The sequence below is a fragment of the Poromitra crassiceps genome (assembly GCF_964638095.1).
Source record: "Poromitra crassiceps genome assembly, chromosome: 6".
Lineage (NCBI taxonomy): Eukaryota > Metazoa > Chordata > Actinopteri > Beryciformes > Melamphaidae > Poromitra > Poromitra crassiceps.
Window position 1 is genome coordinate 27,269,591 of NC_139627.1, and position 27,696 is coordinate 27,297,286.

General features: G+C 42.7%; 1 protein-coding gene across 1 annotated transcript in view; it reads left to right on the forward strand.

Annotated features, from left to right (window-relative positions):
- Positions 1 to 27,409, forward strand: part of LOC310778401 (ly6/PLAUR domain-containing protein 1-like) — a 48,326-nt gene extending 20,917 nt beyond the window's left edge. The window contains exon 3 of the mRNA XM_083638823.1: positions 26,711 to 27,409. Within this exon, the coding sequence (XP_083494949.1) occupies positions 26,711 to 26,952 (242 nt within the window). The 3' untranslated portion in view covers positions 26,953 to 27,409. The remainder of the gene's footprint in view (positions 1 to 26,710) is intronic.
- The last annotated feature ends 287 nt before the right edge of the window (positions 27,410 to 27,696 follow it).

A 27,696-nucleotide genomic window follows, 5' to 3' on the forward strand; every position in this document is an offset into this window, starting at 1 on the left:
GCACACTTCTCTCCTAATTTTCAACAAAGTGTGAGTAGCGGTACACGTTAGGGATGCACCGATCGATCGGCACGTGACCGGAAATGGCCGATTTCCACGTGATCGGCCTCGATCGGTGATCTGTGCCGGTCACTCTAAAATGCCGATTCTGTGAGCCGATTTTCAAGTGACGTGCGCGCACCCAAAAGCAGCGAGACCGAGACGGATGAGTTGCAGTCAAAACAAAAGCTGCCACTACACACATGCAACAGCATGTCTTCGTCAGTGTGGAGCCGCGGACTGGAGGGGCTGGGTAGGTTGTTTGGAGTCCACTGCAGTCTGAGCGGCTCGCTTCACCTCACCCCTCTTCCGCGACCAGCTGCACTCCACATCACCGCTGCCTGCTGCTGCTGCTGCTATCTGCCAGTCACGTTGTAACGTGGATACAGGAGAGGACTTTTGTTTCGTATTGCGAATAGAACGACGAACATAATAATAAAACGCATCGGACCAGTGTGCAAGGTTTACTGTGCGAGATGATTTTTTTTCGAATGGCGGATTAAAAAAAACGGACTGTGTGTAAACTACGATATTCAAACTGAGTCAACTCAAACTCATTTCCTCATCTAGGCTACTCAATAACAGCCAAATCCACAACTGTAGAGTGGGCATGGCTTCGAAGGTCTCTGGGCTCCAGACCTATAGGCTATAAACTCCTTGTCCATGGATAACATTTTGACGTTTATTTATTTTATTTTATTTGTTTATTTGGCAGGGACATATACAAAAAAAACATTAAACCCCATAGGGGAAGATATGCTTTGTAACAGATTTAGCCATAGGCTACTTTCCATCTGAAGCCCCTGTTCTGTTGCACGTTTTTTCTTTTGGAAAAGTAAATGCATGATAGCTGTGGGATATACTGGAATTAATTGTTTTATATTCATTGTATTTACACAAAAAAGAACAGCTCTGTCCAGTAACCTGGAACACTTTTATTTTGAGATGTTTCTGAGTGAGATCGTCCTACCTCATGCAAATGATAAGAAATGTGACATGAATGTAAATTTTCTATTAAAGCAAAGTAAAAAAAAAAAAAAAATAACGTAAAAAAATAACCCATCAATTATTGTTCTTAGGAAGAAAATCGGAATCGGCAAAAATCGGTATCGGCAAGTCAGACTATTAAAAAATCGGAAATCGGCCAACAAAATCGCAATCGGTGCATCCCTAGTACACGTGTTTAAGTGAATTCAAGTCATTTTATTTGTTTATAATGTTATGAAGTAGCAGCAGTCAGCATGGACTCAGCTAGCCTTTAGCTGCTAACGCCCACCTGAATCAATTCACACACATCTCGGCAAATAATAATATCCACGCGTCGGACTCTGAGAGCAGCTGGATGGAACTCGACCATCAGGACAGATGAGGTTTTTGTCACGAGTTTATACGCCTGGAAGCCGCGGCCGGTGAGCTGCCTGAGTTCTACTTTCAAAATGTGAGTACAGTAGCCTAGCTAGCTAGTGTAAAGCTTCTGGCATACTCTTCGCGCACGCGCTGGAGGCGGGGCTCCACGAAGGGCGCTCGCACTCTGCGCAGGCCAAAACAGAACATAGTGAGTGCTCCAGAAATGGCGGCGATCAGTGCCAGGCAGTCTGAATGAAATTGAATGTAGCGTTCCCAATTCTATATATTAAATTCTAAAAAACGACCCTCAACATTTGGGAAGGCTTAGCCACACAACTAGTTCGTTATAATCGAACATCATGCTTTGAAGGCGACTGTACGACGGTGAGGACTCAATCACAGCAGATATCCGCTGATAGCCTACCACGGAGTAGATCTCACAGGCACAGGCAGCAAAACCCGACGCGCTGATAGAAAAATCTTCATGGTCGCGCCGCGCTGCGCTCAGGCCTCGCCCCCCGACATGCCCCGTGCGATGACGTCATAATCGCTGCGCGCCCTATGCGCTTGGCTGGGCGCAAAGTGTATGCGAGAAGCTTAAAGCTTGTGGCATACTCTTCGCGCCCAGCCAAGCGCATAGGGCACACGGCGATTATGACGTCATCGCACGGGGCGTGTCGGGGGGCGAGGCCTGAGCACAGCGCGGCGCATCCATGGAGATTTTTCTATCAGCGCGTCGGGTTTTGCTGCCTGTGCCTGTGAGATCTCCGTGGTAGGCTATCAGCGGATATCTGCTGTGATTGAGTCCTCAGCGTCGTAAAGTTGCCTTTGAAGCATGGCGTTCGATTATAACAAACTAGTTGTGTGGCTTAGCCTTCCCAAATGTTGAGGGTCGTTTTTTAGAATTTAATACATAGAATTTGGAACGTTACATTCAATTTCATTCAGACTGCCTGGAGGAGCGAGCTGAGCACTGAGTATGTTCTGTTTTGGCCCGCGCAGAGTGCGCGCCCCCTCCTCGGAGCCCCGCCTCCAGCGCGTGCGCGAAGAGTATGCCAGAAGCTTAAAGCTTGTGGCATACTCTTCGCGCCCAGCCAAGCGCATAGGGCGCACGGCGATTATGGCGTCATCGCACGGGGCGTGTCGGGGGGCGAGGCCTGAGCGCAGCACGGCGCGTCCATGGAGATTTTTCTATGAGCGCGTCGGGTTTTGCTGCCTGTGCCTGTGAGATCTCCGTGGTAGGCTATAAGCGGATATCTGCTGTGATTGAGTCCTCAGCGTCGTAAAGTTGCCTTTGAAGCATGGCGTTCGATTATAACGAACTAGTTGTGTGGCTTAAGGTGCTCTTATACTCGAGCAAAGCTCCGTGGGGGTGGGGGCCCGCGAGTCTCCGTGAGTCACCGTGTAGACCTCGCGCTGGGGCAGATGCCATTATACTCAGAAAGTGATCAGCATGTATTGTACAATGGTGAGAACAGCCCGTGAAAAGTCGCAATGAAACTCTGTGCAGTACTGAGTGCGCTTTCACTCTCAAACGACCGCACATCAGCACATGAAGGACTCACCAAACTTGTTTTTACTGAAAGCCGTTTTTACTTCTCAGCCCTGATAGCCTACTCTGTGCTGCTTTTAATCTCTCTCAATCATGCTCTCAACACAACACATTTACTTGGTGAAATGACTAAAAACGAACAGTTGCAAATCTAAGTTTATAGCCTACCACATGGGTCAAGAAATGTGGTGAAAACACAGCTCAGTGTTCAGGGTTCAGTGGCTCGAAAGCAGCCATGTTTGGAGAGAAGCTCGCGCTGTTAGAAAAAAAATCAGGCACAACGCGAGCGGCCGCTGGAGCTAGCGAATAACCACGCCCAACAAATTTACGTAATTTGACGCGCCCGGCCCTCGCTCCACCCCCGCGCCCTTCACGGCAGGGTGAGCATAATTCAGCCTTTAGCCTTCCCAAATGTTGAGGGTCGTTTTTTAGAATTTAATACATAGAATTGGGAACGTTACATTCAATTTCATTCAGACTGCCTGGAGTAGCGAGCTGAGCACTGAGTATGTTCTGTTTTGGCCTGCGCAGAGTGCGCGCGCCCTCCTCGGAGCCCCGCCTCCAGCGCGTGCGCTAAGAGTATGCCAGAAGCTTAAGGCTGTGTGACTGTGGTTGTCAACTTTACCGCAGGCGCACTCATGACGTAAGGACGCGCCGAGCTCAGGCCTGTTGATTTGACTCTTGTGCGGTCAGCTAAGCTGGAAGACGCCGATTGCCTACATCATGTAACATGTTTGTTTACCTGGCCACAGCGCTAGTGTCTGATATTCTTACTACACAGTGGCAACGCCATTATACCTGGCTGAGAACGCGCAACAGACTAGAGTAAAAAAAAACAAAAAAAAACATTATTATTATTATTACGCTATCGATAATCAATCGTTTATTTTCCTGAATTTCGATTATGGAAATTGATTCAAAATTAACATCCCTACTACAGTGACAATAAAAGGAATGTATTATTGCAGTAAACCTACATATAACTTACATTTGAATCTCATTTTAGTTGTACAACAATGTGTGGATCTATACTTTCAGGTATCAAAAGTGCAGTTACATTAATTCATAATTTAATCAAACAAAATGTAAATTGTGTAAATGTAATTCAAGTATCAGGAACTGCAGATACAGAGTAACTTTATAAACAAAATATACGCATTAGATAATGTGCTTAGTCACAGAACCATAGTTACTGTAACTAGTAACTCATATAAACAAAACAGATGCATTAGCTAGCAATGTGCTTAATCACTCCTTGTACCACCACAACAACAGAAAATACGCCAAAAATTAGCCTCAAACAATCACCACAACCAGTGACAGCTATACCAACATTAGCATGCTAGCTAGCACATTAGCACAACACAGAACACATGTATCAAACAGAAACGAATTTAAAACTCTAAACGTACCTGGTAGGCTGCTTGTTACTAAAGGGTATAAAATGTCTTGCTTCTAGGTCATCCTTCCTCTAGGCTGCAGGTTCAGAGTTTAATCTTTTATTTGTTTTCTTTGGTGAGCTCTTGGCTCCGTGGCGCTCAGTTTGCAATGTGGTATCGAGGTGTGTGTGTGTTACGTTCTAAATTGTCCGATAAATACGGGTGCGTCAGATTAGTTCCGCCTCTAGACTACGAGATTAACGGTAGGACGGTAGGAACAAAACAAAAATAAAATTATAGCTGCTGCGCAGCAATGAGTCGTGGCCGGGCAAGTCAAGCTCAAAGCCTTGAGCTCAAAGCCTTGAGCTCAAAGCGTTGAGACTTGCCCGTCTGAATGCTACTCAGCCAATCAAATATCCGATTCGATATTGCCTGTTCCAGTCGGTTCCAGTGCTGCAGGTGAGAGAGTGTCAGTGACACATGGACGAAGTAGAGACGAGAGACTCGGAGATATGCGAGAGATATAAGTCATTTCACATGGCGTGCTCGAGTAGACCGCAAAAACAAAGATTTTGTTTTAATCCGGAGCAGGCAGACTCTTAGATGTTCATTCATTGTTCTCACGGGCAGCTCAAAACCAGGCAGTATGTCTCATTATGAAGTGCGATGCGATCCTAACCTGTCTATGAAAGCGTCACACGAGCAAACACACTCAAATCCAGACTGAGGGCACACTCACACATTCACTGCCCAACGGCATGTGACGTTTGCATTGCGAACGATCGATAGACAGACAGACAGACAGATACATAGAGACAGACAGACCGATAGATACATAGAGACAGACATTGAGACAGACAGATAGATAGATAGATAGATAGATAGATAGATAGATAGATAGATAGATAGATAGATAGATAGATAGATAGATAGATAGGGAGCTCACTTCTCTCAAGAGAAAAGGTGGAGTTGAGGGAAGAAAAGATTTTCTTTCTCAAATTAAAGCACTTTTAAGATGCACATTTTCCCAAAGCACTCTGTTGTATGTTATTTTTAAATGCAGCCATTATTTTACTTGAAATGAGAAAATAACATGTATTTATTATTAGTGTAGGCTAGTTATTTATAATTAATCCAGTTAAATATGAAAACTAAATAAACATTGTTGATGTTTATTTTGATTTAACATAGTTGTTGACTACATACAGACATTGTACCATTAGGCTACTGCAATCAGGACATTTTCTCTAACTGGACCTCTATGAATTTTAATTGAGTGCCCCTGGGTTACATGATGTAAGGCAGGGGTGGCCAAACTACGGCCCGCGGGCCAACTGCGGCCCGCTGCCCGTTTTTAAGTGGCCGCCATGAATTTAGAAAAGAAAAAAAACATTTTTTATTTATTTATTTATTTTTTGCTAAAAACGTTTTTCCGTTTTTCTGTTTCAAAGTTTAAAACGGAAAACGAAAACGAAAACGGGGGAAAAAACGGAAAAACAAAAACATTAAGAAAAAGAAACTGAAAAACAAAAACAAAAAAACGGATTCCCCCCATTTCGTTTTTTCAATTTAAAACCATTGAAAATGGGTTATACTTGGGCACCCTGACCTGGTCTATTTATTAAAAATATATATATATATACTGAATTCATGTTTAATACTAATGTTATGTTAAATTATCTCTGTCTTAACCTGTTGGCACAGGAAAATAAAATTTGATAACATACAGAAATACCCATTGTAATAGGTGAGCGCATCAATAAACTATGTGTCATATATTTATTTAGGTAGAAATAAAAAAAAATTCTGGTCCAATTTTTTTGCCGCGAAAACTGACGCGCTTAATAGTGTTTGGCCCGCGACTCCTTATATTTTTCTGTATGCGGCCCACAACCAAAAAAGTTTGGCCACCCCTGATGTAAGGCAATCGGCGTCTTCCAGCTTAGCTGACAGCACAAGAGTCAAATCAACAGGCCTGAGCTCGGCGCGTCCTTACGTCATGAGTGCGCCTGCGGTAACGTTGACAACCACAGTCACACAGCCTTACACTAGCTAGCTAGGCTACTGTACTCACATTTTGAAAGTAGAACTCAGGCAGCTCACCGGCTGCGGCTTCCAGGCTTATAAACTCGTGACAAAAACCTCATCTGTCCTGATGGTCGAGTTCCATCCAGCTGCTCTCAGAGTCCGACGCGTGGATATTATTATTTGCCGAGATGTGTGTGAATTGATTCAGGTGGGCGTTAGCAGCTAAAGGCTAGCTGAGTCCATGCTGACTGCTGCTACTTCATAGTTCATAACATTATAAACAAATAAAACGACTTGAATTCACTTAAACACGTGTACCGCTACTCACACTTTGTTGAAAATTAGGAGAGAAGTGTGTGAAGTGTCATAGTTATAACAGCCTCGCTGAGGTCCACAGACCACTGGGTGCGTTTGTTTGTGTCCGCGGCGCATGCCGTTGTGAATTCCCCATGTTTAAAACAGTTTTGTTTTAAACTAGAGGCTATATGAAGCTCCACCTCACGTTAGTCGGCTGTGCAATGGAGTGGGGCGAGGAGGAACGAATTCCACCCAAACCTAGTCCGCAAAAAACAAAAAACAAAACAAAAATCGATAAAAATTCCACGTGATCGAATTCATTCCTCAACTATCAATTATCGATTATTGATGAACATCCCTACACTGTAGCTTGTAGATTGAATTACTATTGGTTTACTGGGATATTACACAAATTTTATAAATATTGTAGCCTGTACCAATTGATTTGATTACAGAATAGTAATTGAGAGAAATGGTGTGACCTTGTCAGATTTTTGTAGACGGGGACTTCCAGGATGAATCCCAGGATCCAGGGGAATACAGCGAGACTACAGATCTCCCAGTCGACTGGGATGGCGAGCCACCACTGAGCATCTAGAAGAGCAATCCACACATTCACTGCAGTAGCATCAAGGACTACCCTGCTGTACGACTGGAGCGGTCGTTACACACACAGTCCAGCGGATGAACTTCATCGGGACGCGTACAGACACCCATCGACTTTTGGCCCCAAACAATTTTTTATTTTATTTTTTGGACTGAAGGGACAACATATTTTATTTGTGGGTGCACTTTATTATTTTTGGGGAATTATAAATTGTCAACTGTGAAAAGCTGAAGTACTGAATTCATGTTTACAAACAAAAGGCTTTAAATTCATCTAACTCTTACTAAGATAATCTTGCTAAAAGCCAAAACTCTGTGTTGTCTAATTTCATTGCTGTCATACATTTTTAAGGGCTCTGGTCATTCTGAAAATCTGGTACTTGTCCATGCTCATTTATATTAATATTCTATTATTATTATTATTATTATTCAGAATTACAGTACATATGCTACAGTCATCAAAGAGCATTCATTTACCGATTATCAACTCACTTTGTATCATTATAATGCTTGTTGATATAAGCAGATGGGCAATGTTTACCTTTGCTACATGTTTTCCAGACTGAGAGCTCCCAGTTCATCCTCTGGCAAAACGTTCAGCTGTGACGCTTTTCACATCACAACGCATCATAACGGAATTGCGGAAGCTCTGCTCCGAGGGCTGTTATTGTTAAAGAGCATTAATAGATGGTTATTTACGGTTAAGTAATGCTTATTCAGCACTCTTGTGCTTTTATGAAATGTTCCTTAAGTCATACATGTTTTCAGCTTTACAAGTGTCACAAAGAACATTAATAAATGGTTTATTACAGTTAAGTAATGCTTATTCAGCACTCTTACGCTTGTTGTTATTCAAGGGATGTTTTCAACTTTACAATAAGGGTCACACAGAGCATTAATAAATGGTTAATTACAGATAAGTAATGTTTTTCAGCACTTTAATAAGTTTATGAACTGTTAGTTAAGGCATATATGTTTTCAACTTTACAATAAGGGTCACAAAGAACATTAATAAATGCTTAATTACGGATAAGTAATGTTTTTTCAGCACTTTAATCTGTTAATGAAGTGTTAGTTAAGGCAGACATGTTTTCAACTTTACAATAAGGGTCACAAAGAGCATTAATAAATGGTTAATTACAGATAAGTAATGTTTATTCAGCACTTTAATGCATTAATGAAGTGTTAGTTAAGGCATACATGTTTTCAACTTTACAATAAGGGTCACAAAGAGCATTAATAAATGGTTAATTACAGATAAGTAATGTTTATTCAGCACATTAATGCATTAATGAAGTGTTAGTTAAGGCATACATGTTTTCAACTTTACAATAAGGGTCACAAAGAGCATTAATACATGGTTTATTACAGGTAAGTAATGCTTATTAGGCACACTCAAGCTTTTATTAAGTGTTACTTAAGGGATATATGTTTGCAACTTTACAATAAGGGTCGCAAACAGCATTAATATATGGTTAATTACAGTTAAGTAATGCTTATAGAACATGCATATAAATTAGGGCCACATGAAGAAACGGAACCAGCAAACCTCAAATTAACGTTAATTAAGGGTTAATGGATGCTTATTAAGCACTACTAGTCATGTTAATTACGGTGTGTTAATTAATGCTTATTAAGCATTAACCAACCCTTACTTAATGCACATTAGTTAATGTTAATTAAGGGTTAATTAAGGCTTACTAAGCTTTACTAACCCTGTTAATTCATGTTAATTCATGCTTATTAAGCATTAACTAAGCATTAATTAACCCTTAATTAATGTACCCTTATTGTAAAGTGTTACCGAATTTCCAAACTTTACTTTACTTTACTTTATTGTTTATTTAGACAGGACAATGCACATTAATAAGACAGTTATACATGTACAGAATCATCCATACGTGACAACGGTAAAAGTGCCGGGGTTAGCCGAAGCTAATTTTCACCCGCAGTCCTCGGGACATAAACAACTAAAAACTACAAGATAAATACAGAATACGGGAATAAAAAAGCAATATAATAAAAATACACAAGGGATAAAAAAAAACATACACAAGGGATAACAATACATACACAGAATAAAAGCAATACACACAAACAGATAAGATAATAAAATTATAGAAAAATAAAATGTCCAAGAGAAGGCTATTGATTATGGGTGCACTGTTGTGTCGTTTTGAGCCATTCCTTGATTTTGACTTTAAAAGTAGGGTAAGTGGGGCATTCCCTTACTGCGGCCGGGAGACTGTTCCATATCTTTCCGCCCACAATGGACAGGACGTTCTTCCCGAAAGTGGTGCGTCTATGGCCCAGCTCGCAGTCTCCTCTTAGACACGCCCTGGTGGTCATGTGCTCGGTAAACGGACCTCCGTTTAAAAAACTCTCCCAGAGGGGGTGGGGCAAGACCATGGAGACACTTAAAAACAAAACAGGCCTGTCTGAAGGTTTTAAAATGGTAAAAATCAAGGAAATCATGCTTCTTTATAATGTTACAGGTATGGGTAAAGATTGTTTTTTTTATCGAAGATCTTTAGGGCTTTTTTAAATAAAGATTAAATCGGCTTAAGAGCTGTTTTACATGCCAACGACCAGCTCGTTAAGCAGTAATCAATGTGGGAAAAAATCATAGAGTGTAGGAACATCAGGGCAGCATCGTCCGTCAGGAAATTTCTGATTTGTCTGAAGTTCGCCAGATTGTACTTGACTGAGTTGGTCACTTTCTTAATGTGTTTCTGAAAGGTGAGGGTTGAGTCCAAGATGACTCCGAGATATTTGAACTCGCTTACTAGAGCGAGTTCCTCACCGTTCAGGAACACACCTGAGTGACTTATTGTAAAGATATATGAATCTGTTATTCTGGAATTGTTTTAAGGTTTGAATGTGCAATACAGACACAGATGTTTAACGTCTTCTTCTCTTCTGATTGGATCTCTTCCCAATTCGTCCCTCCCTAACATTAAGTCTAGTTTTCACCAGTGAAAATAGGTAGTCGACTAACATTTTTCCTCATAGTTTTCGTCTACGAAATCAACACTGCTATGGATGCATGTCTCCACCTAGTGGTGCACTCCTCTTCCAAACACACACTTTTCCACGACTACACCATCTATCTGAAACGATGTTTACTTACTGTCAATCTCATCAAAGTTTCTGAAGACCATCTCCACGTGATCCCACTCCATAAAGATGCATTTCCCAATGAAGGGCTGGGCAAACACCACATACTGATACATAATTTCAATTCAAATACATGTCACTCTTGTGTTAGAAGGAGTAAATGGGCATTGACACTGTTTTTATATAACCCTTGATCAATTCTCATTAATCTTTTATCTTTTCTTTTTTATTTGTCTGTAGACTACATACGTGCACCGCCAAGATTAGCGGCCGCATTGTAAACCAGAGACCAGACTATATCAAAAACATAAACACACAGTGGCGTCTTTCATGCATGCTAGCAAGCGAAACTGCTGTCTGTCTGACCACAGACTGTAGAAAGAGACGCAGGATAGCCAAGCGAATGTGATTGGATGAACGTTTGACGCTAGGCCAATCACCGGCAGAGAGGGTGCCTCCAGCCTTCACCATCATCCGAAAAAAAATATCGCCGGCCGCGGGGACATGAGGAGTGATGATTGGTTGGGGTTAGGGTCAGAGGCGGGGTTTGATGCCCAGCCGATCGTGCCATCCCACATCTGCAAGGAATTGTGGAATGGCAGTATTAGCTTGCTAACACGGGGAAATGCATTATTTTTTGCAGGAACCATAAGTAATGGATTTTCAACACTTACAGTATTTTACCATTGAAAGCACCGTGACTTGTAGACCTACTTGCTAACACATTAATGTTTCAGTTACCAAAGCCTTATTGACCCAGTGAAGCTTGATGTACAGTATAGCCTACTTACGTAGCTATAAGTGCATTCAGATTCTCTTAGCCCCGTGGTTGTCTCTTCCTAAGCCCTTATGAATTCTCCTCGCATCTTTCCTTGACCTCATATTTTCCGGCGAGGTCAAGGAAAAATGTTTAGGAAAGGAGTTAGGATGGAGGGACTATTCGAATCCAGCCTTGGTCTCACACGAGCTGCGCAATAAGAACCAAGATGGTAGTGGCCAAAACGCCAAACTAGTGGCTTCAAAATGGGAGGTCAGAAAAACCAATGGATGACATTACAGTCACATTCACTATGTGCATCTCTTAAAAAACAAAAAAACAAAAAAGTCTATGGTGTAAGCAGGGATTAAGTGTCTCTTTTAAGGGTCTTTGTTAGAGTACTGTACCTTCAGCTTCAAGTTGTCAGTCAAGGCAAGTACACCCGCCTGACTTCCGCCCACTGCAAAACACTGGGTGAAAGCTTGAGGCCAGACGGTCTGGTAGAACTAAGTGAAATGTGAGTTCACGTGACCGGCTGGTTTACCAGGCTAACCTCCTCCACCATGCCACCAGTGAACCACCAGCAAAATAATAATGATAATAATATGTATTCTGTATATGTATACATATGTAACCAGGGCACTATGGCCCGGACATAAAGTGAATACCAGACAACGCCACTCTGGGAGTTTCACCCAGAGAATACCACATCAAACTTCATAAAATACCCAGCATCAAGTTTAGTAAAGGAAGGTGAGCAGAGACGTTCCAGTTTAAACTAAGTGAGGTCTCCCGACCATAGTTCAAGCAGAAGGCCACTCACGCGTAATCCGATCTCAACGTGGTCAAAAAATCCTAGTATGACGTCTGCTATGACGTCAAACATGACGTCAGTTAATCCTCATATATATAGCAAGGGTTCTACGTCACCTCTCTCTCTCTGGCCGATCATAGCAGCAGCAGCCCACGGCAGTCCATCTCCCTTGAAGCCGGCCTCCGAAGCGTTGTTTTGCATACCCTGTTCCGGGTCGGCACGGAGCGCATTGGCCTTCCGAGATGGCCGGGCCGCAGGCGGCCAACGCGGGGCGCTCCACTGCGAGGGGCCGCCGACGCTGTCTCTCACGTCGTCAATCTTTCCTTGCCATCTCCATTCACGGAGCAAATCGGCTCAAGCAAAGCGGCCATTTCCCTCCAGCCAGGAGTCCGCCCCAAGTCAACAACAGACTTTCAGACTGACAATCAGTGACTAACATTTTCGTTCAGCAAGCAGCATGTCCAGGCGTCCAAGCATTCAGGCTTCCGCACCGCGATCATCGCGTCCCCAGGCTCTACCAAGGACGGGGTCGACGACCACAGCACACCAAGCATACCCCGGAGGACCAGCCACCCGCGGACGCGAAAGGACCCATGAGGAAAGTATCATTACTTCAGTATTTAAACGGGCAATCTACCAGTCCAGTAAAATTCAGACGTATTCCGTACAGAGGTCGAAATTATCGTACACATACAATAATTATCGTACGTCTGGCAACGCTGGCGGAAATCGCTTTCTGGCAAATGGCCAGCGGGAGTCACAACTTAATAATAATAATAATAATAATAATAATAATAATAATAATAATAATAATAATAATAATAACCACGCAAGGGGCCATTCTAACACCCCTGGCCCGTGGAGCTTGTCTGAGCATCAGCTAGAATGACTGCACAACTTTCAGACCGAACCCAGACGGCCCAGGGAAATGCTGACGTCTTTTCCGTGTCAAGCTACCCGGTCTTAATACACCACTTCCTGTGCTCAACGAATTTCAAAGTAAAATGCCTCTGGCATTTCTTCAGAAGCAGAATCAGAATTACTTACGTTACAGTAGCTCGCTCACAGGACACACAGCTTAAAATAAACAGTAGTAAATGCAATGCAAATGCAGTAGTAAGCAATAAGCAGAAAAAACACAACATAGCATAGAATAACTAGTAAATGCGCTAGAAGCAAAAATAAGTGGAATGTAAGTAGCAAAAATACAAAATACGTCAGGCAAGTATACATTCCGTGTCAATTATCATTATTGCACCCTGGACCATATTAAATCGGCTTGCCCTATACGTTACACGTGGCTCAGCCAGGCACAGTTAACCTATCGGCTGGCTCAGTCTCAGGGAGACTGAGCGTCTCCGAGGTGCTCTTTTAAGAGAGGCATTAAATAGACCAATGGCCACAGGCAGGAATGATTCCCCGGGCCTCTCCGTACTGCATCTAGGCGGAATCAGTCTCTCACTGAACGTACTCCTGTGTTCGACTAGCACGCCGTGGAGTGGGTGCGAGTCATCGTTCATGGTGGAACGTAGCCTGGACAACGTTCTCTTCTCTGACACCGCAGTCAGAGAGCCCAGATCCAGCCCCAGGCCTTATGGATCAGTTGCTGAGTCGTTGGCATCCGCTGCCTTCAGCCTGCTGCCCCAGCACACAATAGCATACAGGAAGGCACTAGCCACTACCGACTCATAGAACATCCTCAGCATGGTCCGGCAGACGTTGAAGGACCTCAGCCGTCTCAGAAAGTAGAGACGGCTTTGCCCCTTCTTAACCATAAACAATACCAAAGCTAAAATAATTGATACAGTGTCACGCTAGTCAGGTAACAAGAGGCTGGGGGAGGGAATAGAGGGAATAGAGAAAGAGAGAGCCGGAGAAAGTCAGGGTAGTCGCGCCAAGGCAGCCAAGTAGGCCAAGCCGGGAAGCGCCAAGCTAAACATCAACGTACCAAGATCGAAGGCCCGACCGAGTTGGGAGCGCCAGCCGCAAATAACGTAAGTCGCTAAAAAAGGTCGAAGGCCGGAAAAGTACAATCGCGAAGCGCCAAGGCGGCCAGGTAGGCCAAGCTGGGAAGCGCTATCGCGAGGTGCCCGACCGAGTTAGGAGCGCCAGCCGCAAATAGCCGTAAGTCGCAAAAAAAGGTCGAAGGCAGGATAAGCACGTACCAAGTAAACATTAACGTATCAAGATCGAAGGCCCGACCGAGTTGGGAGCGCCAGCCGCAAATAGCTGTAAGTCGCTAAAAGGTCGAAGGCCAGAAAAGTACAATCAACTACTGGCGCCTGCAGATCTCAATTAACTTCCGGTAATCAGATCTTCCTTTTGGGGGATCTCCTAGCCTATGCAGGTGCCCTCCTCTTGCCTCAAGAGCAGCGCCACTGGCCAATGGAGTCAAGCGCCAAAGTATTTGCCATGCATTGGTTCAGGGGTAAATCACTTGCAAGGACTGAGCTGCAAGGTAAAATTCAGGTTAAAATATTCCTTTATTACCACAATGATTTATTTTAAATGAATGAATTACAAAATTTATAGAAAAGGTTAAAAGGCCGTCAATCAGACCCTGTTACCAGTACAGCAGGAGGGTGCCAGTGGAGTCCACAGGAGGAGGGATTGAGTGAGGGGAAGGGAGGGGGTCAGGGGGTTTCACCACCACCAGTAAGAGAGGCACACACACCAAACTGCTTGCTTTCACACTGCAAGGCAGAAGCACACAGGTTAACGCACATGAAGCAGCATGCAGTAGCAACAATTTCACTCTGTCGAAGTAGGACAATACAGAAGATTAAATGGGAACCACACGATATGCACTAGGGAACCCCAGGACATAGGCCTACACCCCGTGACCCAAACCACCTGCAGAACTATGGCCCTCCCAACCGTGCTGTAACTGGTAAACAGGAATCTTTAAAATACTAAGCCCCTTGTGAAACACTAAAATCAAGTTTAACAAAATGCAATAAACAAAATAACCAAATCAACAAAATGAACAAAACTAAAAGGACAAAAAACACTAGGACAAAAACAGCAGTGTACCAAGAGCCTCTCCTCCACCAAGTACAGCAATTTACATTTACATTTACATTACGTCATTTGGCAGACGCTTTTATCCAAAGCGACTTACAATAACACACTTTTTGTCAGCAATAGAGCAATCAACTATGGAGCACAGTCTATGACAACTACAAATCCTGAAGGAACAGTGGTACGAGTTTAGTTTAGGATTAGTTTTTTTTGTTTTGTTTTTTTTTTATAGAAAGAGAGAGAAAGAAGTTAGATCAAGAAGGGCCCAGATGGAGCCTGAAAAGGTGAGTCTTTAGTCTTTTCCGAAAGATCGGCAGTGATTCAGCAGTCCTGACCGAAGGTGGCAGCTCGTTCCACCATTGGGGTGCCAGGGACGAGAAGAGTCGAGATCGGGATGAGCGACTTTTGAGGGCCCGTAGCGAAGGAGGGGCGAGGCGCCCTGCACTGGTGGAGGAGCGAATGGAGCGGTGAGAGGTTTGGAACCTGACCATAGATTGCAGGTACAGGGGAGCTGACTGGTGTACTGCCCTGTAGGCCAGTACCAGTGTCTTGAATTTGATGCGAGCTGAGATGGGAAGCCAGTGGAGGTCCCGGAAGAGGGGAGTGACATGAGAGAATTTGGGTTGGTTGAATACCAGACGGGCTGCAGCGTTCTGAATGAGCTGAAGCGGTCGGATGTCGGTGGCAGGTAGGCCAGCCAGGAGCACGTTGCAGTAATCCAGGCGAGGGATGATAAGTGACTGGACCAAGAGTTGAGTCGCTTCTCTTGTGAGGAAGGGACGGATTTTGCGGATGTTGTAGAGGGAGAACCTACAGGAGCGTGCTGTCGCAGCTATGTTGGCTGAGCAAGACAGCTGGCAATCTAGGCCATGTGGAAGGCCACCCAATTGTCAGGCACCTTATTCCTTGGTCTACGAGCTACGGAGACCAACCACATTCATGGTGCTGCACGAGGTCCACAGAGAATAGCTCCTGCCACGGTAGCCCCTCCTCCACTAAATACAGCAACACTATGGCCAAATGAGAAGCCACGCCGTCATGCTCTTTGGTCCCCATCAGCGAGCAAACCAATGGCGTGTGATCAGCCGAATACCACCACACCTCTCCATGTGCTGCTGCAAAGCGGGCCACCGCCAAGCACCTTGTCTGCCGTTAATCTCTCACATGCAGTGCAACAGGGTCAGAAAAGAGTGAGGCAAGCCTATCACAAGCTGTGCAAGGCTCCCTTTTAAATGAGCTGCCAACCTAATAGTATTGTCAGGTGCCCACCTGTTCTGAATGGGGAAGATTAGGGGCGTGGCGACATTAAAGGGGACAGCTCAACCTAGCCTGGGTAAACCCAGCCCCCAGTGACCTGCTCTCAGGCTCACCCTGCTTACAGTCACAAGGTAGTGACTGGGAACTGAGAGAGCAGGTCACGTGGGGGCTGGGTTTACCTAGGCTAAGCTCAACCCACCACACATATGTATATATAGATGTATACACACACACACACACACACACACACACACACACACACCTACACACACACACACACACACACACACACACACACACACACACACACATACATAAGGCATAATAGTAGTCAACTGGTGTGAGACCATACCGTGTTCCCAGGTTAAGCTGCTGTCCCTAGCCTGTTTAATAGTCGCAGAATACAGCTGGATGGAGTAGAGCGGAGAGCACAGCTGTGTTCGCCCAATTTGACTGCTTATCTAAATTAGCTATTATTATTCATGGAAGTTAATTTACCCTATCAGGAATAAAGGAAATGAGAATGCGCTTAGTCACAGCAGTTTAGCAGTTCGCTTTAATAGTGCAGGACTCTGAATTGCTCCTGAAGTTTGTACGTCCGATTGGGAATGCAGCGTTCGTGGAAGTTTGGCAGCAGAGTGGAGATTGCTTTGGATACTCAGCGTTTGATTGATAGATAGGTAGATAGATAGATAGATAGATAGATAGATAGATAGATAGATAGATAGATAGATAGATAGGTAGATAGATAGATAGATAGATAGATAGATAGATAGATACATAGATACATAGATACATAGATACATAGATACATAGATACATAGATACATAGATATATACATAGACAGATAGATAGACAGACAGATAGATAGATAGATACATAGATACATAGATAGATAGATGTATGGGGTATGTATGGGGTTGTTGATCAATGCCAAAGACTCAATGATTACTGATCCTGAGATTTCTGGCTTTCAAAACTCAGTTTCTGATTGTATACATCAACTAATTAGGGCCTTAATTTAGATTCAGTTCAGTCTATGGGTCTTACCCAGTCTAAAGGAATGTATCCGTGTTTGAAAGCTGCTATACTGTAACTTGATAACTTTATTTCTTTGTGAATCTTTACTGGGTTTTATCACCGAGCGCGGCTCCTAACAATTTTATTGTCCATACAGGCCGTTTATCTGGATGACATCGTTATGTTGCTTCATCTAAGAAGTGTCATCTAATTTCACTGCCTAGTCCAGTTTGATAGAGATGGAGATTATAAACCCCAAACTGCAGACTGATACATGTCTAAGGTGATTATGTTCATTTACAACAGCAGGAATATAAGCCTCATCAAGACTCTTAAAGGGACATTTCACTCAAATTATTAATTGGAATTGGAATTGAGGCATTGGAATTGGAATTGAGGCATTACAGTTCCAATGTCAGTAATCAGTCACATTAGAGTCATTACTTGTGTTTCATTCTTAAGCCACATTAACCTCTTTATTGGCGTAATATCTACCAATATATCTAGAATTCCTTTTGTTACTATCCTGCTTTCAAGTCGTGTTTGGAATGTCAGAATTACAGTAGAGCGCACAACAAGCCAACAATGTTAGAAATTCTGAATTTAATGCTGATGACCCTGTCTTTATTAAACATCTTTTAGTGTCTCTCAGTATTTAGATGGTTCTGCTGCTAATGTGGCTCTGTATTTATTGGCACAATTAACACAAGTAGGCTAAACCGAGCACAATCGTTTCAGGGCGTAACGAGAAGAGTAACTAGTAATTACCTTTCTCTGTGAGTAATAAGTAAAGTAATTAATTACTTTTAAGAAAAGTATGAGTAATGTGTAATTTACACGTTTTTCAGTAACAACCCAATTACTGATGTTGAGAACAGTCCAGTCAGTGTCACCCCAACACCTCTGGCACTGTGCAAATGCCCACTGCCAGTTCAGCGGCCGAGCCAGTGAGGCAGGCCCGGTTTTACAGCGGTGCAAAAGCACCCATTGCACCCTTATTTTAATTGTCTGCATGCTCAGTTGAAAAGAGTGGTATTTTTTATTAATAAATGCTGCAGCTGCACACTTACTGTTTAAACTTGAATTATAATTGTTGTTTTTCTTTGTTCTTTGATGTGAATTTATGGCTTTTTGGCACCTACATGTAACCTTTTAAACGGATAGTTCGGTTTGTTTGAAGTGGGGTCCTATCAGCTAGTTCGATACACTAACTTAATTAGGTACAGTGGTCTGCAGGCTGGGCGCATTGTGGAACGAGACCGCGCACTCAGAGCAGCACCCAAACCAGCCTTTTCTCTGTAAGTACGGGGGGTCAACAACTAAAACGTAATTTAGCCACCTAAAACACCTAAAACAACGCCCACCTAAACAAATCGATATCCGTGTACATGCACGCTCTATTTTGACAATTTTCAGCGCTTTACTTTTCCCCAAAACAGCAGTTTCATTCGGCACTGCTTTTTCTCCCAACCGTACAACTACCGTATTCCTCCGCTAAAAGCCACCACAGAGCACAGAGCCGCGGTTTACAAAACAGGAAGGCTTAGAAGAGAGATAAAACACTGACTTACTTTAGAGACAACAAGTCACCTGGCCTCTCTGGTCTGGGACGTTTTCCACAATTTATCCTGGAAATCGTGAAAAACGTCTGCAGGGCACCCTGGCATTTAGGCAGCAGGCGCATCTCTCTGCCTGTTCACTCTCTGCAAAAGTTCCTCTTGTATTCTCTCTGGTTCATAATTGTATCCTCTTGTCACCAAGGTGAATGGCATATCATCCTCGCTATCAAAATCACTCATATTTTCGTTCGTGTATTTTATTCGTTGTGTCTTCACTAACAAACCGGGAGAAATAAAATACCCACAAATAACTGCGGAGTAATCCAGTGCTGCGGCTCTGTGCAGGCTTTTAGCGGAGGAATACGGTAGTTGTACGGTTGGGAGAAAAAGCAGTGCCGAATGAAACTGCTGTTTTGCGGAAAAGTAAAGCGCTGAAAATTGTCAAAATAGAGCGTGCATGTACACAGATATCGATTTGTTTAGGTGGGCGTTGTTTTAGGTGCTAAATTACGTTTTAGTTGTTGACCCCCAGGACTTACAGAGAAAAAGCTGGTGAGGCTGCTGCTCTGGGTGCCGGATCTCGTTCGACGCTGTGCCCCGCTTCAAGACCACTGTACCTATAAGTTAGTGTATCTTACTAGCTGATAGGACCCCACTTCAAACAAACCGAACTATCCCTTTAAGGTTGAGATAATTGTATTATCATTATATGGTCCAAATATTTCAGTAAAGCACTTGAAACACTTGAAATATTCTTGCTTGGCTGGTATCATTCTACTTGAAATGATGGTAAAATGCATTATTTTTAGTAAAATAACATGTCAAATTTTTCGGGCGGCCCGTGCATGTGCACCCCTTCCTATCTAGGATGCATCCCGAGTCATCTTGTTCTGGAACCGGCCCTGCAGCGAGGGATGCTAGAAAGCGAGCGTGCAAAGCGTGCAGAATGTAATGTCAATGGAGACGCTCCAGAGTTTATACCTTGATAATAGTGATGCTGGGAGAAAGGCTTTTGTGGCTGCATGTATCAATAAGATTGTCATTGTCAGTCAGTAAAATACAATGGGCTACACTGTAGCCCAGAATTCATGCTGTAGCTACTACAGCAGGAATTCTTCAATTTAAAGGACGTCAAATCTGAGATGGCAACATCCCTACTGACAGAATATTAACACTATTCTGGAGCATCTTCGTCCGCATACTGTATAAAGTTTTACTTGATTTGTTGGCGGAAATCTCATTTCCAAGAGAAATGCGGCAGGTTCTCCTCCAGAGACTTTGAGATGCCAGAGTCAGACTGTTCAGTGTTCCTCGTGCGTTCGACCATGGCGGTTCTCATTAGACTGAAGCGTGCACTGGCGAGCTGATTAGAATCTTTCAATCTTTTCCTCCATAAAGTATCTCAACAGGATAATTTAGATTGAAGTGTTGAATGTTAAAATTCCCATGCACAAATTAAATGAAATATTGGAGGAAAAAAGTGCAATTGCATCTTGAATCTTAACCGTCCCATATACATATCTTCTTCATGCTCAAAATTCCCATAAGTGTTGAGTATGGAATACAATCACCATGCATTACACAGTATGATATTTGCATAAGCTTCCTGAATTTCAATGACAGATAAAGCTCAGGGTGATACTTCATTAGATTAAATTAACTTTATGTATGCTGTTTTTCAGTATGAATGAAGAGAAGTCCGTATGATCTGTAGAGTTTGGTATTGTTTCTCCAAACTGTATATCATGTGCATAAAACTTAAAAAAAAGGTGTAAACTGGAACCAAAAATGGTTCCCTCATAAATAAGAACCATTTCTGGTCCCACAAAGAACTTTTCACAAAGAATCACATAGTTCTTTTGTATAATAAAGCGTTCTTAATTCTTAGTTATTGGATGGTGGTTGATGCATGAATGTGGAAAATAATCAAACTCCCCCATAGTATATTGTGGAATTGCAAATGAGGCTATACCTGTGCAGTTCAACCAAAACACAATGCAGGTGTCAAAGGAGTGCAGAAATGGTTCTTTAAAGAACGTTGTTTTTTTGTGGAACCAGAAATGGTTCTTTTATGGCACCTTTATTTTTCTCCATGCAGGATGTCAGGAAAAAGTCCTTTCCCTCTTATGCTTCTCATACTTGGATAATATTTGTTTGTTTGTTTTGTTTTGTTTACTTGATCATTGTGTTAACTAAAAGTTGGGGAAGTGAGATGCTTCATTGTATCTTCAGCGTCCGCTGCACTGAAGTATTCACCTGAGTGGAGTTGCTCTGGGTGTTGTTTACAGGATGAGGTGTTGTCTGAATCCTTTTCACAGCTTTAGCTTTGTATTTGCCGAGCAGCAGCACTGTTTGTCTGCAGGGATGGCTCCAGTCTATTTGTGGATCTGCTGTGAAAGTAATATTTCACTTGGTCTTTCAGCTTTAGTGCACATACCTTTTATAGGAGTTCATGGACCACAGTCATTTGAAAGTCTACATGTAAAAAAAACATGCTTTTAACAAACATAACATCTAGGCCAATGTAATAGTACATCATTCTGGAAACACTATTTTAAAGAGTTTATGCAGCTTCTTATTCTTTTTTATTTTTTGCAACTATCAATATTAATTGCTTGGGGGAAAATGCCAGTGGTGACAGCAGATCCGCAGGACTGCTGCTAACCTCTTATTGAAGCATAAAGTACAGGCTAAAAAGTGACTTTTTCTAACAAAATGGACATTGCCTTTGCCTGTTTCATATGACAATCAGAACCAGACAGAATTCTGACTACACATATTGTTACTCCATTGCAGCGTTGTTCACATACACGAGGTCTTTGGAATAAAATTTAATATTTTAGGCCAGCTGGCGGTGTTATCCAGAGTGTTTTAAGGTTTTAATCGTTTTGCTCAAGGACTCTTTGGCAGACAGGTGGCTGTTGATGGATGTAGCTACTTCGGCTGGGAGTCACACCCATGCTAGTTCAAGTACTGGAGCTCCTATATGGACTCAGTGCCTTGCTCCAGGACACTTCAGCAGGGTAGTTGCTTGCAGACCATGCAGGCTTGAACCAGATCCAGTTTAAAGGCTGTCCCCTCACCCTGCTTCCTGGCTGTGCGATTTCAATCCAAAACAGGTTATCAGCCAAAAAGTGAGTTTTGACAGCGAGAAATCTCATAATTGTTGATTCAATTGGTATTAATCAGCAATGTAGCAACGTACAGGTAGGCTCCTTTTAAGGCATTAGTCACCTGATATTGGCTATGTGCTATAGCTGATTTAATTGACTGACAGCAGCTGATGTCAATGCATTGTCATTAGTCTTATTTTCTATATATTTTCTGCTGTCTTTTTTTCTAGTCATCTGCCTGATGAAGACCCACTGCGTGGGTTGAAAAGTTGTTTGTAATCATCATTCAACATTTGGAGCTGTTCCAGTGTGCGGATATTCTACTCCTTTAACACTATTAATCAGCAACCCCATCAAATCCCTGGAGATATATTATAGTCCGTTTATTTTTATGGAACAGTAAAAACCGTATATAAGTATTGCTTTAAAAACTTTGGCAAAGGATATAAAACTGGTGTCCTTTATTTGACTTTTATTATTTCATTACTGAGAGCATCTGACTGGAGGCACTACAGTTTACAGAAGTTTGACGACCTGGACAATGATAACACCGGACTGTAAAGACTGCATCTAATTTAAATTCATTCGCATAACATCACCATAGCTTTATAATATCTACCCATTGTAGAAACGTTCAAAATCTATTCTAAGCAAAAACACAAGCCATCCTATTAATTTACATGGCTCTATGAAAGGCTTGTGCTCATGGGCGGACTGGGGTAAAAAATAAAAGTGGCCCGGGAATTTGTCCCTGGTCGGCCCACTCTCCGGACGCGAGAATGACAAAGCAGTTGTCAGATAGTGTTGTAGAATGGAATTTACCATCCCTCATCCGCTATATATAACAGCTAATATAAACCAAATTGAATGAAGCCAAGAGTGCAGGAAGTGTCTTATAAAAGTATATTTAAAGCCATAACATTCTCCTCTAAACTGCATTAGAAGAGGACTGAATCCTCAATGTACACATAATTGATATGTCATACAGAGTCCGAAATATTCAGCCATGACTGACAGTTGTCATGGATTACTTATAGAGAGAGAGGAGGAAGGGTCTGGGTGTCTAGAGACCTTCATTCCTGGATTCTTGAGATTTTTATGCAAGTAACGTGACATTACATCACAAAACGAGCCATTAAAATCCATTTAAAAACTATAAACACTTTTGATTGTAGGCTTTGCAATCAGAGGGTGCAAAATGAGACAGCAATGCATAAAAAATTTGACTATGCTGTGGCTTTACAGTGATGAGAAATATTATTCTCTCCATATTCTACTACCGGGCCATGGCCCACTCATGGATGTATTAAAAGAACTGGATAGGGGACGAGTCACGCCCACCCATGCATTCGGACGGACGCTGCTCACTGGCGCATGAAGCCATCATGGGGGGTTTTTCTTCCGGGTTTTACTTCCTGACCATGCAGCCCAAGGCGAAGTGCGCATGTGTGCCATGACGTATTCGATGACATCTCCCACCCCTCCCACCCATGGATTGTATTATAAGAAGGAAATACACCCGTATACGGCTCTTAGTGGCTTCTGACCCCATAAAAAAATATTTGATAATTAAAAGAGTCGTTTTATACTTTGAGTGACACCCGGAAAAAATTCCACTGGGTTTAACAGCTGCCGGGATCCCCATGCAAGTGGATGGAAATTTTCCTTTCTGGGCTGCATGGCGTCACGTGACTTGCAATACAGAGCTTCGCCACCATGTTCAAATGCAGGGCCGGTTCCAGAACAAGATGACTAGGGATGCATCCTAGATAGGAAGGGGTGCACATGCACGGGCCGACCCGGGTGGCCGGCCGGCCATCAATTTGACATGTTATTTTACTAAAAATAATGCATTTTACCATCATTTCATGTAGAATGATACCAGCCAAGCAAGAATATTTCAAGTGTTTCAAGTGCTTTACTGAAATATTTGGACCATATAATGATAATACAATTATCTCAACCTTAAAAGGTTACATGTAGGTGCCAAAAAGCCATACATTCACATCAAATAACAAAGAAAAACAACAATTATAATTCAAGTTTAAACAGTAAGTGTGCAGCTGCCGCATTTATTATTATTATTATTATTATTATTATTATTATTATTATTATTATTATTATTATTATTATTATTATTATTATTATTATTATTATTTATTTTTTTACCACTCTTTTCAACTGAGCATGCAGACAATTAAAATAAGGGTGCAATGCGTGCTTTTGCACCCCTGTAAAACCGGGCCTGTTCAAATGGCTTCACAGCCCAGCGCTATTCCTGGGGGCTTGGGCCCACTGAGCCTCAGAGCGCCACCTAGTGGGCCACGGATGACCTCACATCAAGATATCAGAATGATAGCCTATCATTTATTTGGGAAGCTGGTCCTCAGAATTATTTCAACAATCAGAAGTGGGCCTTGAATTAGAAAAGGTAAATAAATCCCTCCAAAAATACCACATTAAGGCAACAAGACTTTGGGGAACACCGTAGGAAAATCATGCTGTGAGAGGTCAAGGCACCCCTTTGATATGGCCATGACATGTTATTACCTCGATACAATTTAGCCTAACTTTGCAGCATTATTTACCCCACTTCCTGACAAGCTAGCATGACATGGTTTCCACTTGTGGACAATAAAGTTTTCGTAATCGTAATCGTAATGGTTGGTACCAATGGATGCCTTATAGGTCTTCTAGTTTCTCATATGATACCAGGAGCTTCACTCTGAAAAGACAGCAATGTTGGCCGCAGACGTCTGTTTACATACCGGTATTTATAGAAATTTCATCTGACCACTAGAGGGTGCAACTGCACCCCTAGTAAAATCGAAATAGACCATACCCAATCAATCACGGCTCCCCGCTCCTCCAACAGCGGGCCAGTAGCCAGTGTGTGGGCTGGTCGATCACACAGCACTTCAACTCCAGTTTACACAGCACTTCAACTCCAGTTTACTGTGTGTGTGTGTGTGTGTGTGTGTGTGTGTGTGTGTGTGTGTGTGTGTGTGTGTGTGTGTGTGTGTGTTTTCTCTCTCTGTCTCTCTCTCCCTGTGTTTGCATTTTGTTATCATGGAACTCTTTGTCTATACCAGACTGAGCTGTGCTACATCGTTGTATTTCTATTTGCTGTTTTGTATGTTGTTGGTCACTTTATTTCTAGTTTTCTAGTTTTCAATTGTCCATTGGCCCACCGGGAAAACTCCCAGGACTCCCGATGGCCAGTCCGCCCCTGTTTGTGCTCACGCTAATCAAATACCAGGCACATAAATCTGGTTTTCTGATCTAACACATTTTGTGCCATGCGTTTGTGAGACTGTTTTTTTAGGCTGTATTGTTTTTATGGTAAAGAGAGCGGGGCAGAAACATTTCATTGTATTTTAATGAACATGGTCCTAAGCTAATGTTGAACTTGCAATTGAAAGTTGACAGCAATTATATTAAAATAGATGAATAAAATAAATGGGAATAAACAGTGACTGGTTCAAAGCAGTAAAAATAGTTAATGTGATTCGTCAGTGATTGTTTGAGGGAAAGAGCATTCCTTCTCTCTGCCTGTGACACTTTCCACTTTTATTGCAGCATATTTTCCAATTACTGCCTGATAGTCTCTTGCTATTTTCCAATTACTGCTCAAGATAAAGACCGACAGATTATATTGTGTCCATTCAAACCCAGAGGATCGCTGTTGAATTCACAGCCTGACTTATTGCATAGGGTTGTGTCTACATTTTTAGTTGTGGCTGGCGATGTCAGTAATCATGTTAAGTTTTTGGATGTGGGAAAATTACAGAGATCCTTTGTACAGTGACAGCTGTCAAGCCAAACGGTAGATTTCAGAAGCTGTAAATGCCTGGTTCAGGTCCTGTCTCTCAATGGAAAAGACAGGTCTAATCTCCAGGCTTTGTGATATGACGGGAAATTTTCCTTCCAGAGCTTTTCTTGTCTAAATTTTGTCAAAATTTTTGTGAGTCCAGACTTGTCATTTAATGCATCTTGGTATTACTGGATAGTGTAGATCAGAAACTAGTCGTCATTTGAATGTCCCTCACTGATCCCTCTTTACCGTCTTAAAAAAGCAGAAAAACAACTGAGTCGGTGCCTGGTGCCAGCTGGGAGCTGTACGTAGTCCAGATCAAAATGGCGCTCATAAATGTACATTAGTACATCGAACATGCCAGGACTTCAAACTTTGTTTGATTGAGAACAATTTGGAGAAGGAATATAGCCATTTTTAACATTTAACGAATTCCCTGTAATCCATTACTCCTCATATTGAACTAGAGAAAATATAGTTATTCTGTGATCGCGAAAGTTCTAGTAGGGGATACTCAAGATGAAATCATGGATTCTTATGTTCCCCTGGTGTGTGTGTGTGTGTGTGTGTGTGTGTGTGTGTGTGTGTGTGTGTGTGTGTGTGTGTGTGTGTGTGTGTGTGTGTGTGTGTGTGTGTGTGTGTGTGTGTGTGTGTGTGTGTGTGTGGCTCTAACCCAATGGTTCTCAGAGTGGGGTCCGGGGGCCCCCAGGGGTCCATGCAGGGGGGTCCCCAGCAAACATGGGGAATTATTTATTTTCACTATAATTGCATCCATAAGTAACACAATAATATATCACTATTTTGGACATGGGTGTCATACACTTTCTGTAATAAAACATCTAAAAGCAAAAATCTTATCAGATGGGGGAGCCTGGGACAAAATCTAACCAAATGTGGATCGGTGGTCTAATTTGTGTTAGGTGGGGGGGGTCCTTGACGTGAACAAGTTTGAGAACCACTGCTCTAACCCATTTCTGTCCTTATTGCAGGAATTCACTACCGCAAGTCCTGCGCCTCTTCTGGAGCCTGCCTCATTGCCTCCTCTGGCTACCAGCAGTTCTGCACTGGCAAGCTGAACTCGGTGTGTATCAGCTGCTGCAACACGCCGCTGTGTAACGGGCCGCGGCAGAAGAAACGAGCCCCGCCGTCCACTGCCTCCGTCCCCAACAAGCCACTCCTCCTTGTCCTTCCTCTCTCCATCCTCTTCGTCATTTCCTTGACTCTGTGCTGACAGGCCTTCGGATGCCGAGTGTATTGCAAATGCACAAGGAATTACAGCGGAGAAGACGTGAACTGGAACTAAATTCACTCAGAGAATGAATAAGACACATTGAAATGTATATTCTTGAAACAGTGAGGCATGTATTATAGTTGCTTTCCCAACCCCGCCCCCTCCCCAGGCTTTTTATTTGTTGCGACTTGCCTAAAAAGGTCAGAAGATATAGACAGGAACTTGGGGATTTTACTATCAGATGTGTCAATTAACAGAGTGTGGTGCAGCTAATAGCGAAAGGAGGTCAGGTGAGGTGAGGACATTCAGCGTGGATCAAACAGATGCAGCGTGATGCGGTTCTCAGCAGGTGGCTCATCTGCATTTGTCTTTATTTAACATACACCACAGGAGGTCAACTGAGATGTCTTGCAGGGAAGATTTACTGTACAGCAGAGCTTTATAATTCATGCTCAGAGGCATAGACGTATCCTGTTAAATAAGTTACATGAATACCATTAAATGGAACAATCACACATTTTCTGTATATTTCTGAATTAAAAAAGGCATATAAAATGATAGTGTTTCATGATCTTGGAAAGATATGTGCAGACTGTCCAAAAGTGTACATGCCAGTCCATATATTAAACTGAATTACTTGGCAAAACATTTGCGTATTCTGAGGAGAAACCAAACTAGTGTACCCACAGCCTTGAAACCCCAGGTACAACACTGCTACAGTTCATCACAACATCTGCTCCTTCA